At 47.0% G+C, this 14,974-nt stretch overlaps 1 protein-coding gene across 1 annotated transcript; it reads right to left on the bottom strand.

Annotated features, from left to right (window-relative positions):
• Positions 1-708: 708 nt before the first annotated feature.
• LOC135378295 (uncharacterized) lies at positions 709-14,472 on the bottom strand. Its single transcript, XM_064611288.1, has 3 exons — positions 10,256-14,472; positions 2,007-4,982; positions 709-1,464 (listed from the first exon to the last, which is right to left on the bottom strand). The coding sequence occupies exons 1-3, from the start codon at positions 12,474-12,476 to the stop codon at positions 1,388-1,390; spliced, it is 5,274 nt and encodes a 1,757-aa protein (XP_064467358.1). The 5' UTR covers positions 12,477-14,472; the 3' UTR covers positions 709-1,387.
• Between the last annotated feature and the right edge of the window lie 502 nt (positions 14,473-14,974).

Here is a 14,974-nt window from a genome sequence, read left to right as displayed (position 1 = left end):
GAATTTTACCTAATTCCTTCTAGAAGCACAACGGAGCAACAGAATATGAATTACTTTTTAGCACATTGGCGCCTGTGGTGCACCCACTGCACGTTGCATATTGCAGGTGAAAGGGGCAGTGCACAATGCCATTAAGTTCTTCCAGAGGCACAGGCGAGCAACGTAATTTGAATTTACTATTGAGGCTTACGGCGCCAGCAGACTCCTTTAAAACGAACGAAACCTCTTCAATGATGGTGCCAAAGACATATTATCAACGTCTTATGCCATTATATCCTATTGGGATTGTAACAGAGGCAACAACAAAGTTCGGAAAAGGCGGCTACAGAGTCCGTCCATCTACCTCTATGTGTCATCTGTCTGTCTATCTCTATGTGTCCGTCTGTCTATGTGTCTATCTCTCTCTGTCTATCTCTGTCTCTGTCTATTTCTATCTGTCTATCTCTGTCTGTCTGTCTCTATCTCTATCTCTGTCTGTCTCTGTCTGTCTATCTCTGTCTGCGCCTCCCCTCATTGGTCAGCTGCGTAGCCAGAGGTAATCCGGACCGCCGCAAGGGGTTTGGTCCAGACCAGCTCTTGCAGTGCGTGTGCTATTCGCTTCGCCGTACTTCGTTGCTTCGACAACCCTGCCGCGCCGCACCCGTAAAATGAAGTATGAATCAGGCATTACGCTTTTACCTATCACGCCCATCAGCTGAAATGCGTAACTACTTATATTTGTGCTTTATTCTTTCTAATGAATGAGTAATATCTTGCGTAGTTCATTGGCGCATTGTCAACATCGACGTTCCAAGTTAAAAATTACGCAGTATTGCCTTAGAATACGTGACACATATTTAGAGCGCGACGCTCTCAAAGGGCTACTAAATTGCACATGCTTGTAGCGATCATAGCGTCACCCGTTACACAGTTAAAAGCACCGGCGAAGGCCGTGCTTTGTCTGAGCACCGCATTGACACGATCTTGGGCAGGAACCCGTTTCTTCCGTCTATATGAAACGTCGTCGCCTTTGTTGCAGTTGTCCAAAGCAAAGTACACAAAGAAGAGCTGGTCCGATGACATGGACTCCAAACCAGGCAGCCTGAAGTCAACACCCCAGATCCTCTTTGTATTGAGTAGCTCTTGAAAAGTCTGGTGTGCCAGGATAGCACTCACAGTTTCCTCGAACATCTTCTTACCGTCAGGCTGCGCCATGAAACCGCTCTTGAGGGACCCAGGCATATTGCGATGGTCATCTTCCAGACAGTTGTACAGCGCATTGCATCTCTGTTCGTATTCATGCGTGAATGGTATGTCACCAGGCATGCTGCTGTTATCCGAGCGGAACAAAGTCAACAGGCTTCGAAAAATACGGGCTCCGAACCGAGCGATTTGGAAGACGAACATGTTAGAGTTTTGTGGAACATTGACGTTGAGGACTCCAATAGGCACGAAGAAGAACTTGCGGATTCGGAAGTACGGCACCTGAAATAAGAACCCTGTGTTGAAAACGCTGGAAATGAATCCTGTATGAATGATCATGTGAAAGATATCCTGTATTACGTGAAAGTCTCGCGAATTATGTGAGAGGTCGTTGTTCTTACAAGAGTTACAAGAGATCTTGTGCATTAACCCTAAGCTGTTCAAGTGAATAACGAACTTGAAGAACGGCCCCGCGTTGGAAGCCTCTCGTACGAGCATTTTCTTTCTTCATTGTTTCTTAATCCATTAAATAAATCAACTTATCGTACCAACTGCTTTTCGTGTCCGGAATTTTTATCGTGCGACACTCCGAAGTTTGTTCCGTATAATGCTATACGGCGCCGTCTTCTGGCATGAAGTCTTGGACAACAACCGTGCTCATAACGGAAGTAGAAAAGTAGACGTTTGACGTTATAGGGATGCCTTATACTCGATCAAATTTCGTTGTGCCAAAAGGCATAACCTAACAGCTTTTGTCACCACAAAATACATTGTAATACTAATATGGATACCATCGGCAAGACATTGCGAACAGCGTTCCTTACACAATTCCGGACAGACCTCTACTGCGAGCGCTGAGTAGTCCCTTCTTCCATGGAACTGAGAAGCTGCCCTCACTCGTTCCAAGGGCCCCATCGCCTTGCTGATCACATTTGTTAGGTCATTGTAGTAGTTCGTCCACTGCGTACTATGCGTAGCACGACGAGGAAAGAAGTGGCTCACTCGTGTCTGTTGAATTTTAGACTTTGCCATTTGAGCGTCCACAGTATCGGGACCTCCAGCGTATTGATACAGCCATGACATCCTTGGTATCGCTTGAATAAACTTGCTTTCAACTTGTAAAGCCCAAAACTTAGACAGTGTCAAAGATCCGACCTCTATATGCAACGCACGCATGTACACGACTGGCATTACGCGTTCAACGAGTCTTGAACATTCTTCTGCTAGCTGTGCTGGGGGTTCTTCAAATGTAAGAGGGAAGAGTTCGGCAAGTTCGGCATTGTTGAGATATGGTGCGTAGAAGAGTAGCACACGGTATAAGAGATAGTTTACCGCAGCACCAGGATTCTGATCAACTGCTTGAGTGATGGGGCCTAAAAAGTTTTCAAAGCGAAAGAGCACACTTGGCGGAAGAGACTTGCTGTAAAAGGTTTGTAGCATTGTTAGGACACCGGGCGGTAGATTAGTTATGGGCACGAAAGCTGTACGTTCCTGATGTTTTTTAGGCCGCGCTGGAGCGAGCGCACTAGACATGTCTACGACGCTTTGGACAACATAGTCTTTATTTGAGGTGAAATTCATAAAAACCAGAAAGTTTTCCATGGACTGCCCGATCTTTTGTAAGACGAGATTACCATCGCCTTCCATGAACAATAGGTCAGGCGGGTCGATCGTTATGACATCGGCGCCTGGAACTGTTGGATTGGGAACAACTGTAACCTTGATGAAGGCGGCAATGCCAAAATCTTTCATTATACGGCCTGCTGTTGTCCAAGCGTCATTCGCATTCACGGTTCTAGTTTGAAATGAGCCACTGGACGGCTGATATGACCTCAGTAATCGGTCCATTTCGAGGGCACTAGCAAGAGGGACACTGCTTTCACAGTCGTTCAGCATATCTCGGGTGATTTGCATATCAAGTATGGTTTTATTACGAATATGATTCAGAGCTCTTCTGTTTAAGTCCCTTACTAGAAGGGTGTCTGCTGAAATGGACACTCCGAAATGAGGCGTGCGTGAATCGTCCACTTTGAGGCAAGCATAATCATAGAAGTTTCTGCAAGGTTCAGTGCCAAGGATAGATTTCAAATAATTTGCTTCCACGATGCAGAAAGTCGTATTGCAAATGTACGGTGAGGGAGTTGGAGTAGCCGTAGACTGTGCACCTGGAGAAGTACCTGTGTACCCGGGCGAAGTGGACGTACTGAGATTCACGCTTGTCGTTTGTGTTTGCTTGGTGACGTTGCTCGGAGTTTCGCTTGTGAAGTCCGGTTTGTGGTGCACAGATGTTGACCATAACAGAAAACAGATCCACACCAAGCAAAATATAGCCAGGATGCAGACCATTGCACTTTCTGGGTACAGCGTCACCGTAGATTCCAAATTCATCAAGGCTTCCTCGGCCTCTGTAGCAGCGTCTGCAGCATTATGAATGTGTTCCTCACTTGCATGAGAAGATTCAGCTTGTTTCGGTGCCTCGTCATGTACGTCGCGCAACACTTCCAGAGGTGCAGCCTCTAGTGCATGCTGCGGTACGGGGGTTGGAACATTGATTAATTGATCCGCTTCTCCACCAAGGACTGTACCGCTCAAAGCGACGCCAGAGTCTACAATGGCACCGCCCGTCACTGCGGGTCTGTGAATGTCGCCAAGAGACAACACACGGCGCTCTATATCCATGCTGATGTCTTGAAGATTGCGCACGGGAGTGTGCCCCAAAGGAAGGCTTTCTGTCGCTCTTAGAGGCTTCGTTACAGTGCCAGGAGTAGGAAGGAATGATTCCGCTGCTGTACGATATTGGTCTTCTGGAGACGACACGATATTTTCTGGGGCAGTGTAATATTTGGTTTCGTTCGCTTCTTCTGCTAGTCCTTCCTCCACTTCTTTGCCAGCAAAAATACCACCCACCTGCGGCGGAGAAGCCACCTGTGCTGTTGAACCCGCAATTTCCGACTTCAGAGGTGATTCTGACTCTTTACTACCGACCTTAGTTTGTCGGAAACACGTCTCAAGATAGCACCTGTCGCAAAAAGGCTTTCTTTCACCATGTTCTTTCCCCTGTGGTGACTGCATGAAAGCTTCTTCAGCGCTCAGAACTTCATGACAGTTCGTACATTGGAAGGTCTCCGCCTCTTCGCGCTTAGGAGGCGACGACTTAGCGAGTGCTTCCGTGCGTCCTTCCTCTGAAGCTCCAACTGTATTCCACCGAGACTCCTCACGAGCGACGCTAACACCGAAAGCGAATTGCGATGTCTCTTGTTCTGCGTCATTGTGCTTTGGAATTTCATTATTGGTGGCCATATAAGAGAACGTTTGAGAGTCACCGTGCCATTCCACCGAAAACGCTCTGGGCATGCTCCTAATCGTCTGGCTTTCGAGAACGCTGTCGTAATCGCCGGAAGTGTCCTGCCGAGCCCGGTCTGCAGCTGCTTTAGCTTCCACAAGAGATATGGAAGCAGCGTGTGCTTCTTGGCTTGCCAGAGCCGCTCGGCGGAGAAGGTCGGCGGATACGCGGTCTCTCTTATTCTGTTCTTCCTCCGTCAGATACTCGAGCTGTCGTACAGCGTGAGATGCACTCCGTAAATTGTCAGCCATCTTAGCGGCGAAGCGAAGTCGCCTCACTGCCGCAGTCATTCGAGATTCCGTGTTGAGGGATGGGCTCCCGTAGTTATCGAGTACGTCAGGAGAAAGTTCTCGCTTCGACACTGTTGGGACAGCGGGCTTGACTGGCTTGAACTGGGCGATGAATTCGTGGCTTTCGATGTCCACGCGTTCGGTGGACGGAGTGTGCCTTCCTGTAACTACAACACACTAAGAGTCATCCGACGTTTATCGTTAACATTCGCCACTGATTGCTACAACTATCCGATACATGTAGTTACACCGAGCGGTTTTGTCCCGGGAAACGACCCTGGGCTATAACGGTAAGTGTCTTCTCTGATTCGGATATTTTTAGCTCGCGAGACAATGTATGATCGGAAGCGTCGCCACGGGATTCTGTTCGTGGCTTAATTTTGCACACCTGATGTTGGTACGCTACTTGGACCTTAATTTTAGCTTCCCACGCTGTTCACGCGGTAACTAACGAGCTTGTACAGGCCCCGAGAAAAGTTTACGGAACACGCGAGCGATGTATTTTCCCCTCGGTGCGACACCCTATAGCGGCAAGGCGGAAGCAATCTTGTTCACTCGTTCAGAGAGGTGGAGGTTCAAACTAGTTCAAACCACGTTTCGCGTACATTAATGCGATACCGACACTACCGCGGTGTGTCGCTACCAGCGCAACTCGCTCACCCCTCTGAACCTCTGAACGAGTAAACGAGCCCGATTCCGCTCCATAATGTAAAAGTCTGAGTCTGGGCAAACAGAGGGACGACACGAACACATGTGCCCAGACTCAGGCTTTTATATTACGGAGTTCATCCACCAGCTGGCCTTCATATACGCCATCTTGTCCGTTTCCGCTCGCCGGTAGGGCATCGCACCGAGGAGGAAATACATACCGCTCGCGTGTTCCGTAAAGCTGTGTCGGGACCTGTACGATGCCACCAGCTACTATAGTGTCGTCGGCCAGAAATATAGAGAAGAATTAGCAACCTTTGCCAACTTTGCCATCGAGGCCGGTAATTATTGTTTCCTATTCTAGCTAATATTCAGTGTTCCCGGTATGTTGTGGAAAAGCGTATGCAGGGTGTATTCCCATGACGTCAAACGAACGCGTTTGGCCGCCATGGTGGTGGTCACTTTTTCGGCGCAGCTGCCGAGACCATCTAGCATTTGCTCGAAAACGAAGCCTAGAATGGTGTTTTGAAATCCTGTCGCGTTCATTCCCTTCTTTTATCCCGAAGACACTGCGTCATTGTCGCCCTCACGTTTTCTTTTACGAAAACTTTGGTTGCTGTATTGCAAACTCGCGCAGCTTATCATCTTTCAGTGCCGCTACCACAAAAAGTGACCACCAGTGGGAGGAGCTTACGCGCATGCCACGTCAAAATGTGACGTAGATTAATGCGCTCTATGGATGATAACGAAAATGAAATATCGTTATGACGTAACCCACTCACATAATCGACTGCCCTCTCTCTAGGGGAGGGGAATGGTCAGGCGATTACGTCATCTATTTCATCATCGGAAAATAGCAGTAATAATTGTAACAAGGGATCAGCTGCAACGGACGCACACGGTGATTTTCTAGCGGCCGCAACGCCAGCTTCGCGAAGCCTAGGCATAAATTTCACTCTGGCACAGTACAGATGGCTTATATCTGTCGTTCGAGACGGTATGTACCCTGTGCTGAGGGTTCGGTGTGAGAAGGTGGGTGTTCAGAACGGGAGTATTAATCCATTGTGGCAACATAGGAGATCGGGATAGAAGACTGTGGCAACGTCATGCGATTGACACCTCCGGCAGGGGTTCTCGTGCCTCCCATAAAGTGCCAGCTGCCCTTCCTTCTTTTTGACGAGTGAAGTGTCTACTTTGTGCTTTTCGCACAAGGTACGCTAACTTGTTGTTATGTTGGCATTAATTCGACGACACGAAAACCTTTCTTGCCAAGGTTTTGCTTTTCAAGACGGCAAAGCGCGATGTGGCTTTCTTAGGCCGGAGTCACACTGGTTATACATTATACACGAACGTCCCGTCATACATGTATGACGAACGTGTATAACAAACATCCCTTAAACATGTATGATCATACAGTGCTGGTCGCACTGCTTATACACCGGCAAAACATGTTTTAAAACACGTGTGTATAACCAGTGTGACCGTGCCGTCATACAAGCAAGCGCTCTTACTATGTTTGACAACATGTGAAACACACGACGATGTATTTGGGCACTGCAGAAAAACGGTGATGGGCAAGTTGGATAAACGGGCGTATTCGCCACGACAGTTTTCGTTCGCACGATGTCAACAACATCGTGATGCGCGTGAGTTATTTTACACGAGTAAGTTGTAAGTCAGTGTTCGCGCCATTGTGTTGCACGTACGTTCAAAATGGCGACCTCTTTGCCTGCGCACATGGAGCATGAAACAATCGAAAATCAGCAAGTGCAGCCCCGTCTTCGTTGTCTTCGTACATTTTGAATAGCGATGTCCGCGAATGGAAGCTATATAAACTCCTCGGTTGGTTACTGTGACACTGACGTGTGCCATACATCACGGTTTAAGCCACTCCCACTGTTCCTCCAGTCAAGTTGCATAACCAGTGTGACCGATGTTTGAACAACATATGCTCGAGACTATGTATAATCATACACTCGTTTGGACCAAACGATGTTGTCAAACAAGAATTGTATAACCAATCTGACCGAGCATTATACATGCGCCATACATGTTTGAAGACATGTTGTCATACATGTTTGGAGCACGTGTATAACCAGTGTGACTCCGGCCTTCGTTCTGGTTTCGTCACGGCGAAGTTTGTGACGCATATTTGCCGTTTTTCGCTGCGAAGAATGTGCGGTTTCTGCATAAGCGCTAAAAACATTTTCCTTTGAAAAAGTGTATACTCATTCTTTTTTTTCTTTTTTTTTTCTGGACGCTCCAGAAAAAAAAAAGAAAAAAAGAAGGAGAAATGAGGATAGCGTGCAACAGCACACACGAGCTTTCACAAATCAGTAGTGAAACTTTCTCGAACTTTCTCGAACTTTCTCGAGTCCACTGCAGATCAATATAGGAGTTTTGACGCACTATAACCTTAGTAGTCTGTGCGCCATGAAAACCCGAATCATCATCATCATCATCATCATCAATATAGGAATTGCTCACAAGAGGTCACCAATTGAACCTCTGCATGCTGCAATAAGAGGATAAATCGACCTTCATCCTTCCAATTTTTTTTCGTTGCAATCACATTTAAACACTAGTATGCACCTGCGAAAGAAAATTTAGGACCGTATTGCAATTTATTGACCCGCTATACAGGAGGGTAGGAAACGGAAAACGCATGTGTGTCAATAGAACGGGCAGTCAGATCAGGTCCCTTTTCTACACTCATACAAATATGTGTAGCTTAAATTTTGTTACGACGCGGGCATGAACTTCGACATCCACTCGAGAGGCACGTTTTCTTCCTACCTCACGTGACCGCGGCAGTAGTGCTACTGAGTGTTGTAATTCGAAACACGTGTGCATTGTGCTAGTAAGTGATATTATGCTGGTCATCTATAGCACATTACTTTCAAACGTGCATTCGTTTAGCAGCAAAATAAGCCCGATCGTGGCTACACACAGGTGACTTCATTGTACCTGGCATCCATCAAGGTCTGACTCGTGAAAATTGTTCTGTTTTCTGCACCAAGACCGTGGCGAAGACCATGTACATGCGGTGTTATATTCAAAAAAGGGATAAGTCATGCTCCACACAAGTCACAATGCAATGCAATGTCACACGCCCTGAAACGACGCCAACAGGACGTGCAATCAGAGTAGACACAGGAGATGAACCTGCACTGTAAATTTCAGAACACCTTTTTTGGTGTGTTTGAGGTGTAATTAGGGTGTAACATTGCATATACTCCCCTATTACACCTTCTATGGAAAAAACAGTCACCAGAAGTGGTGTTAATGGGGTGTTAGTGTTTCGAAACACCCTCTTTCCAACGTGTTATCACATTTTGGTGTAAATATGGTGTAAATGAACAACATATATACTAATGAAACATTTATTTGGGGGACATCCACAGTGGGTGAAACATGTGTTCCAGTTTGACATTTTCTTGAGAAAAAGCAATTAATGGATATGTGGCGAATAACGAATTACCTTCTCGTGCTGTCAGTACCTAATATTTACGACATGACTTCATCATTAACTAATACCATAAAGTAAAAAATACTTGTCCTGCCCAATGTTTTTGTGGACATTATGTCAGATGTCAGCCCAATACAGTGGGGTAAGCAAGTGCAGTGCAAATTCAGCAAAAAAGATAAAGGATTGGCAGAGCAAAAAGTTGTGTATTCACAGAACAGAGGAAGAGAGCATTTGCATAACGAATACAAGGGTACATACTGCACTAACAAACAGGAAACCATGAGGAACTGTATGTTCAAGTGAACAAAATTTGTACTAATATCTGTATTTATTTATTTTATTTTTATTTTATTTTATTTTATTTATTTATATGTATTCATCTGTATCATCTGTATCAGTTTGGCTTACAGTGGTTGCTGGAATTAGATTGCTGGGATTCCAAAGCCCAGCAATGGCATCTTCAGACATTCCTCAGACGCGTTCGCGGACTTAATTTCGCTGCCTCATATACGACACATGGTGCACTCCATTTACACCCTTTCCAGAAGGGTGTACAGATTCCACTGGGTGTAGGATTACACCAAAAAGGGAGTCAGTTATGATACCTTTGAAATACACCAATTTGGGTGTAAGGAATACACCTTTTCTGAGGGGTGTAACTTTTCCAAAGGGCGTTGATATACACCAAAAAGAGAGTCAGTTATGATACCGCCGAGTTACACCAAAAAGGGTGTTTTGAAATTTAGTGTGTATTGAGTAGACGCATGCATACATGGCGCATTTTTGTATTTGCGTTATTCGAGGAATGCCATCTGCAATTACTTTTCCAAATATTCACTTGAACTTTTATCGGTTTGGGATTTTTCGACATATCCCCTTGTCGCATCCAGAGTTTCAATTAAGGCACACGGGGAGTACCAATTTGATTTCTTATTCCATACTACCCCACGTGCTTGAGCGACCAACCTTTAATTACAGGAATGAAACTCCGAATACTATACTCCGGGAAGTACAGACAGTTTTGTCTGAAGCATACATTGGAATGATTTGTTGTTGTCATTATTATAGCCACAATATAATAAGCACTCTCATCAGCGCTGCCTATATGTCGGGAATTCACCACTATACATGTTTGTCTTCTGCGTGGCATGATCTAATTCGGTAGTATATTCGAAAGTGCTATTACTTCACTTATCGTGAGCAAATATTGCACTAAAGTCAGTCACAGCTCATTGGTTCCTTTAACTTTAATGCTGTGGTCTGCCCTTCGTGGGGCATTCTGCACATGAGCAATTGCTGCAAAAAGCGTCAGTTCATGCTTACCGTCAGACCTTGGACTACTTTCAGTTGATGCATATAATGAGGTTTCTGAAAGCCCTTCATATGACGACGATTCCTGCATTACTGATGGCGAGTATGGAGTTCCCGGTGTCGTGTAAATACTTTGATCCATATATTCTTGTTGCTGACGCGGTGTGTAATAGCCCTCTGCCGGAGTGGGTGGACTGCATCGACTGGACTGTGCATCTAACCAATCAGTGTCTTGCACCTCCATCAATGGTGACGTTGTACCCTGTGATATGTCATCCCCGTATAGAGGAATTGATGTGAATGAGTGTCCAGGCTGTGGGCTTCTGATTACACGGAGCTCACGTTCCCTGGGAGGCGTAACGGAACGCTGATACGGTGTAGTAGCACCACTTCCAGTGTATAAAGGCGTGCGGATCGGCGTGCGGATCGGCGTGCGGATCGGTGCGGGTGGAGGAACAACGTTGAGTAAAGGTGAAGTTAGTTCGATGTACGCAGCCTCTCTGGCTTGCGACACTGTCGGAGGCACGATAGGTGTGCCCATTCTATATGGTACAGAAAGACGTGGCAAAGAGAAGTAACCCGGTTCTGGTGAGAGAGGTAGAGGAGGGGTGAAAACAGACTTCCAAGGTGGCTGTACTATTTTCGCGTGTTTAATTCTTGCAGGCTGCTGAATTGGTTGATGAGCTGCTCTGTGCACTTGTGGTTGTACTTGAATGTTTGAAATTCGTGGCCGCAGTATTGTCCGAGACCTGAGTGGTTGTGGACGCCTTGGTTCCAGGAGGGATGTTGCTGATCGGGACCAGAAAGGCCCTCCAATCATTTCTTGGTAAGAAGCAACTTCTGGCGTTGAAGGAAGTTGCTGCTGAGACCACGCTGGACGGTTAACTGATGAAGCGATGGGACGCGTCGAAGTGTCTCCTACCCACGTTTGACGCTGCGCTGGCCTTACGAAAACAGGTCGCAGCGGTCGAGTCTGTACTACTGGTCGCGTCTGCAAGGCGGTAGGCGCCAGGTATGTGGTTCCAGGTTGTCTCCATCCGAACCGGGGCTCAGTACATACGGTAGCATACTCAACGGGCATCTGTTCTGAATGTGCCATCGATGCCCTGCTGGGGTTCGCTGGTGCTCTAATAAACGTTTCAGTCTGTGGAAATGTTGCTTCTTCCAGTATTATATCCTGCCCCGGTTCCCACAGATGGTTCGATACAATTATGGATTGTGAAGGAATGCTTTGCCTCTGTTCTGGCGCCCAAATGACTGTGTATTCGTTTCCACGCGACTGCCACACAAGCTCAGGAGTTGAAGCGAGAGGAGACGAATATTCTGACTGCCATAGTGCATCTTGCGTTACGGGATATTCTATTTGATCCATTTCGTACACTGGATGTTGCCTCCACACAGAAGTGTCTGAAATTACATTGTACGGTTCATGATAATACACTTCTCCTTGCTCCCTGTAAGACTCTTGTTGCATCGGCTGAAGGTTGGATGCGGTCTGTGGCACTTCTGTGGAAGTGCTCGGTATCCTGTATTGCTGTTCGTAGGGACCAGGCAGTGGCGATGTCTGCGGTACGCTAACTGGACTCTGGATGGACCTGGCTTGGTGCTGTAGCACTGGAGACGGAGAATATTGCGGAGCGTCGGCAAAGGAAACCTTACCTGCAGAGTCCAGAATCGTAGCGGGGGGACTAGGGGTAGCATGTCTCGGCTGGGGAGTTTCAAGAGCCGGTAAAGGTGAGGGCACGGATGCAATAAATTTGCTGCTCCAGACAATAGGGCGTGTTCCAGGCGTTGATGCTGCGCCATACACAGGCTTTGGATCTAGAGGTGGAGACACTCGCGCAGGAGCTTGACCAAGCAGTGTAGTTGCAGCAGGCGGCGCTTGAAATCCACTGTACGGTGCGCTTACCCCAACCGGAGACCCTTCCGCTTCAGGTGCTTTCTCCGGCGGGATATTCACAGTTGGTGCCTCAGGTTCTGCTTCTTGCGCCGCTTGCTCGGGCACTGTTGGCGCAGGCGCCACGGGACTCTGATCATCTTCTGCCGATTTCTTACTTTTCTTACCTTTCTTTTTCTTCTTCTTCGACTTTTTCTTCTTTGGCTCTTCAACTGGTGCTAAACTGGGTGGCTTCGCTGCAGCTTTTTTGGCCTTCGCTTCCTTAGACTTTCCTTCCTTGCTCTTACTTTTCTTTTTCTTCAAGCCTCCCTTATTTGGCTTCTCCTTCTCGCTCATTCAGGTTGCTTGCGGCACAGGTAAATGCAAACACACCTGTGTCTGTAGAACGTATAGCGACTCCTCTTGGTTGATGTCGATGTCGTTGTGAGATTCTCACCTTTTACTTCTTTCAAGAGCCTTTTTCCGTCACAATATCCTAGGGACGTTTCTTCTGAGTACCAATCCGGCACACGAACAAGAACAGAACCATGTGCGAAATGAAACGTGTGAGTACTTGTCGCGTCGCTATTTTTTTCTTTCTTTCTTTCTTTTTCGTTTCGTTGGTGAATGGAGATGCGCACTAGGCTTCCCATGAGGTCGCCGCTGCCTCCTTCAGTGCGCGTTGAATATTGCAACGTGCGTTTGAGTTTCTTGGAAGCAGCTTCACAATACACGCCACTCACCATAGCGAGAACCTCCGCGGTGCTACCGGAAACGCTTTGCGAGCCAAGTGGACGGACAGCTTTCTTATTATAACCGCAGCACATGCTCTCACTATACTTCTTTTTGAAGCAGCGACGGGCATATTCATCGCACTTTTCCATAAACCCGACTGTGACCCTTGAGGTCTCGCCACGGTCGATCTTTGTGCGGTCGTGCCGATGGCGGTGGCGTCTTCGCTGAGGAGCTCGTAAAGTTTCCTCAGTTGGGATTCTTGAAACCGGAGATGGTTCTAAATCAGCTCCTCTGTTCTGCTGTGTGCGAAAGAATATGAGCTGTCCACTTTGTAGCTATGTAGGTCAGGAAAGTTGCAGCTCCAGTTCCTCCAGACAGGTGGAATAAAGAAAAAGTTACAACGTTTAGGGAAATACAGCCCATTGTAAGATACAATAGCGTGCACTTCAAACACATCAGAGCAGAATAAGGTAAAAAAAAATCGATAATGCAGATTTGCTATGCTGATCAATCTCAACGAACATAGGATTTTTGAACTGAACTGTGAAGAAGTCGTAGGGTACGTAATGGCTGGTTTATTTCTTGGAACGTGTGAGGGCAATATCTGATCTACATCCTCCTTCTAATCGGATCTGTTAATAGGGGACCATTTGCGTGAGATGTGGCGCTCTCTCGAATGTCGTCTCCTACTGGCTGAAAACAAATGCGGGTGAGGAGGCGTCGCGGTTTCGTGTTCGTGTCTTTCGTTCCAGCGTACTGCGTGTGTTCACTTTTTGAGTATTCATCTCAGGTTTCGATCCCTGTTTTTGCTGCTTCTCTCTGTACGAAGTTTGAGTGTCCGTTTGATGTGTGCAACATTACCCTGGAGCCCTCCGTACCGTTCCATGCCAGACCAATAAGCTCTACACCACTGTTTCGAAGAAGAGGAAGAAGAAGATCCTTGCGCTTGTTGAGTGTAGTGTAGCTATTCTGCATTCATTAAAGCTGTTCATTATCATTCCTGGGTCCTTTCACTACATTTTTGACACCGAAACCCGCGAAACATAACCTCACTCATTGAATGAAGCATTCCAGGAACGGGAAAACGGTATGGGTGTTTCCTTTTATCTGCAACAAATTTTCATAGGAATAGGAGTTGCCTTAGGGCGGTTTTACTTGTGTTATTGGATTACTCGGCGGGGCTGCTACTAGGAAATCAAATTCTTGCTCAATTAGAAGACTAATAAACAGAGATATATTAATCAACTTTTTAATTATTGACTTTAGGGAGCACATTGCAACTGCAATATTAAAGCACTAAAGTAATCTCAGCGCGTGCTATAGACCCAAGTATTTCACCTCGGCGGTCCGCTGGAAACAGAAAGTGATGGCCAAAAGATCGACGGTGACGTCTATATCTCCGCCCTCTCTTAACGTCACAGGAAAACGTCATACGCGATGTTGGCAAACCCTTATCGTGGTATGTTTACCCAAGCAGCACAACGTACTGAAAGTCGAGTGCAATAGGGGTGGACGGGTGGGTGGAAGGCCTTGAACATACTGTTGAAACTAAAGAACATTGATAAGGCACATACCGTCCACCCCTATTGCACTCGACTTCCAGTACATTGTGCTGCTTGGGTAACGACCTTTGTTTTCTTTTCCTTTTTCCTTCCTTTCGTTCATTCATCCGTTCGCACCCAAGCAGCACAATGTACTGAAAGTCGAGTGCAATGGGGGTGGACGGGTAGGTGGAAGGCCTTGAACAGAGTCGTAAAACGAAAAACATTGATAAGACACATACCGTCCACCCCTATTGCACTCGACTTTCAGTACATTGTGCTCCTTGGGCAGTCGCTTGCCGTATCAGTCATTTCATCCTGCCGGACACAGCTGTTGCCTTTCCCCGGTGGCGTATTTCCAAAACATATCGCGCACAGCCGGCGAGGCTCCTCCTCACCCTCTGCTGCGCGGGGATGCGTATTTCCAAAACATATCGCACACAGCCGGCGAGGCTCCTCCTCACCCTCTGCTGCGCCGGGATCACAAGGCGCATGCGCCTGTCCGCACGGGGATTCATGTGTTGGAGGCCGCTTCAATCATTGCCGCACAAGACAGCAGCAGTGGCACGGCCAAGTGCA

The sequence above is a fragment of the Ornithodoros turicata genome, chromosome 1 (assembly GCF_037126465.1).
Source record: "Ornithodoros turicata isolate Travis chromosome 1, ASM3712646v1, whole genome shotgun sequence".
Classification (NCBI taxonomy): domain Eukaryota; kingdom Metazoa; phylum Arthropoda; class Arachnida; order Ixodida; family Argasidae; genus Ornithodoros; species Ornithodoros turicata.
Note: the sequence above shows the minus strand (reverse complement) of the source record. Positions and strands in the feature narration are given on the sequence as shown.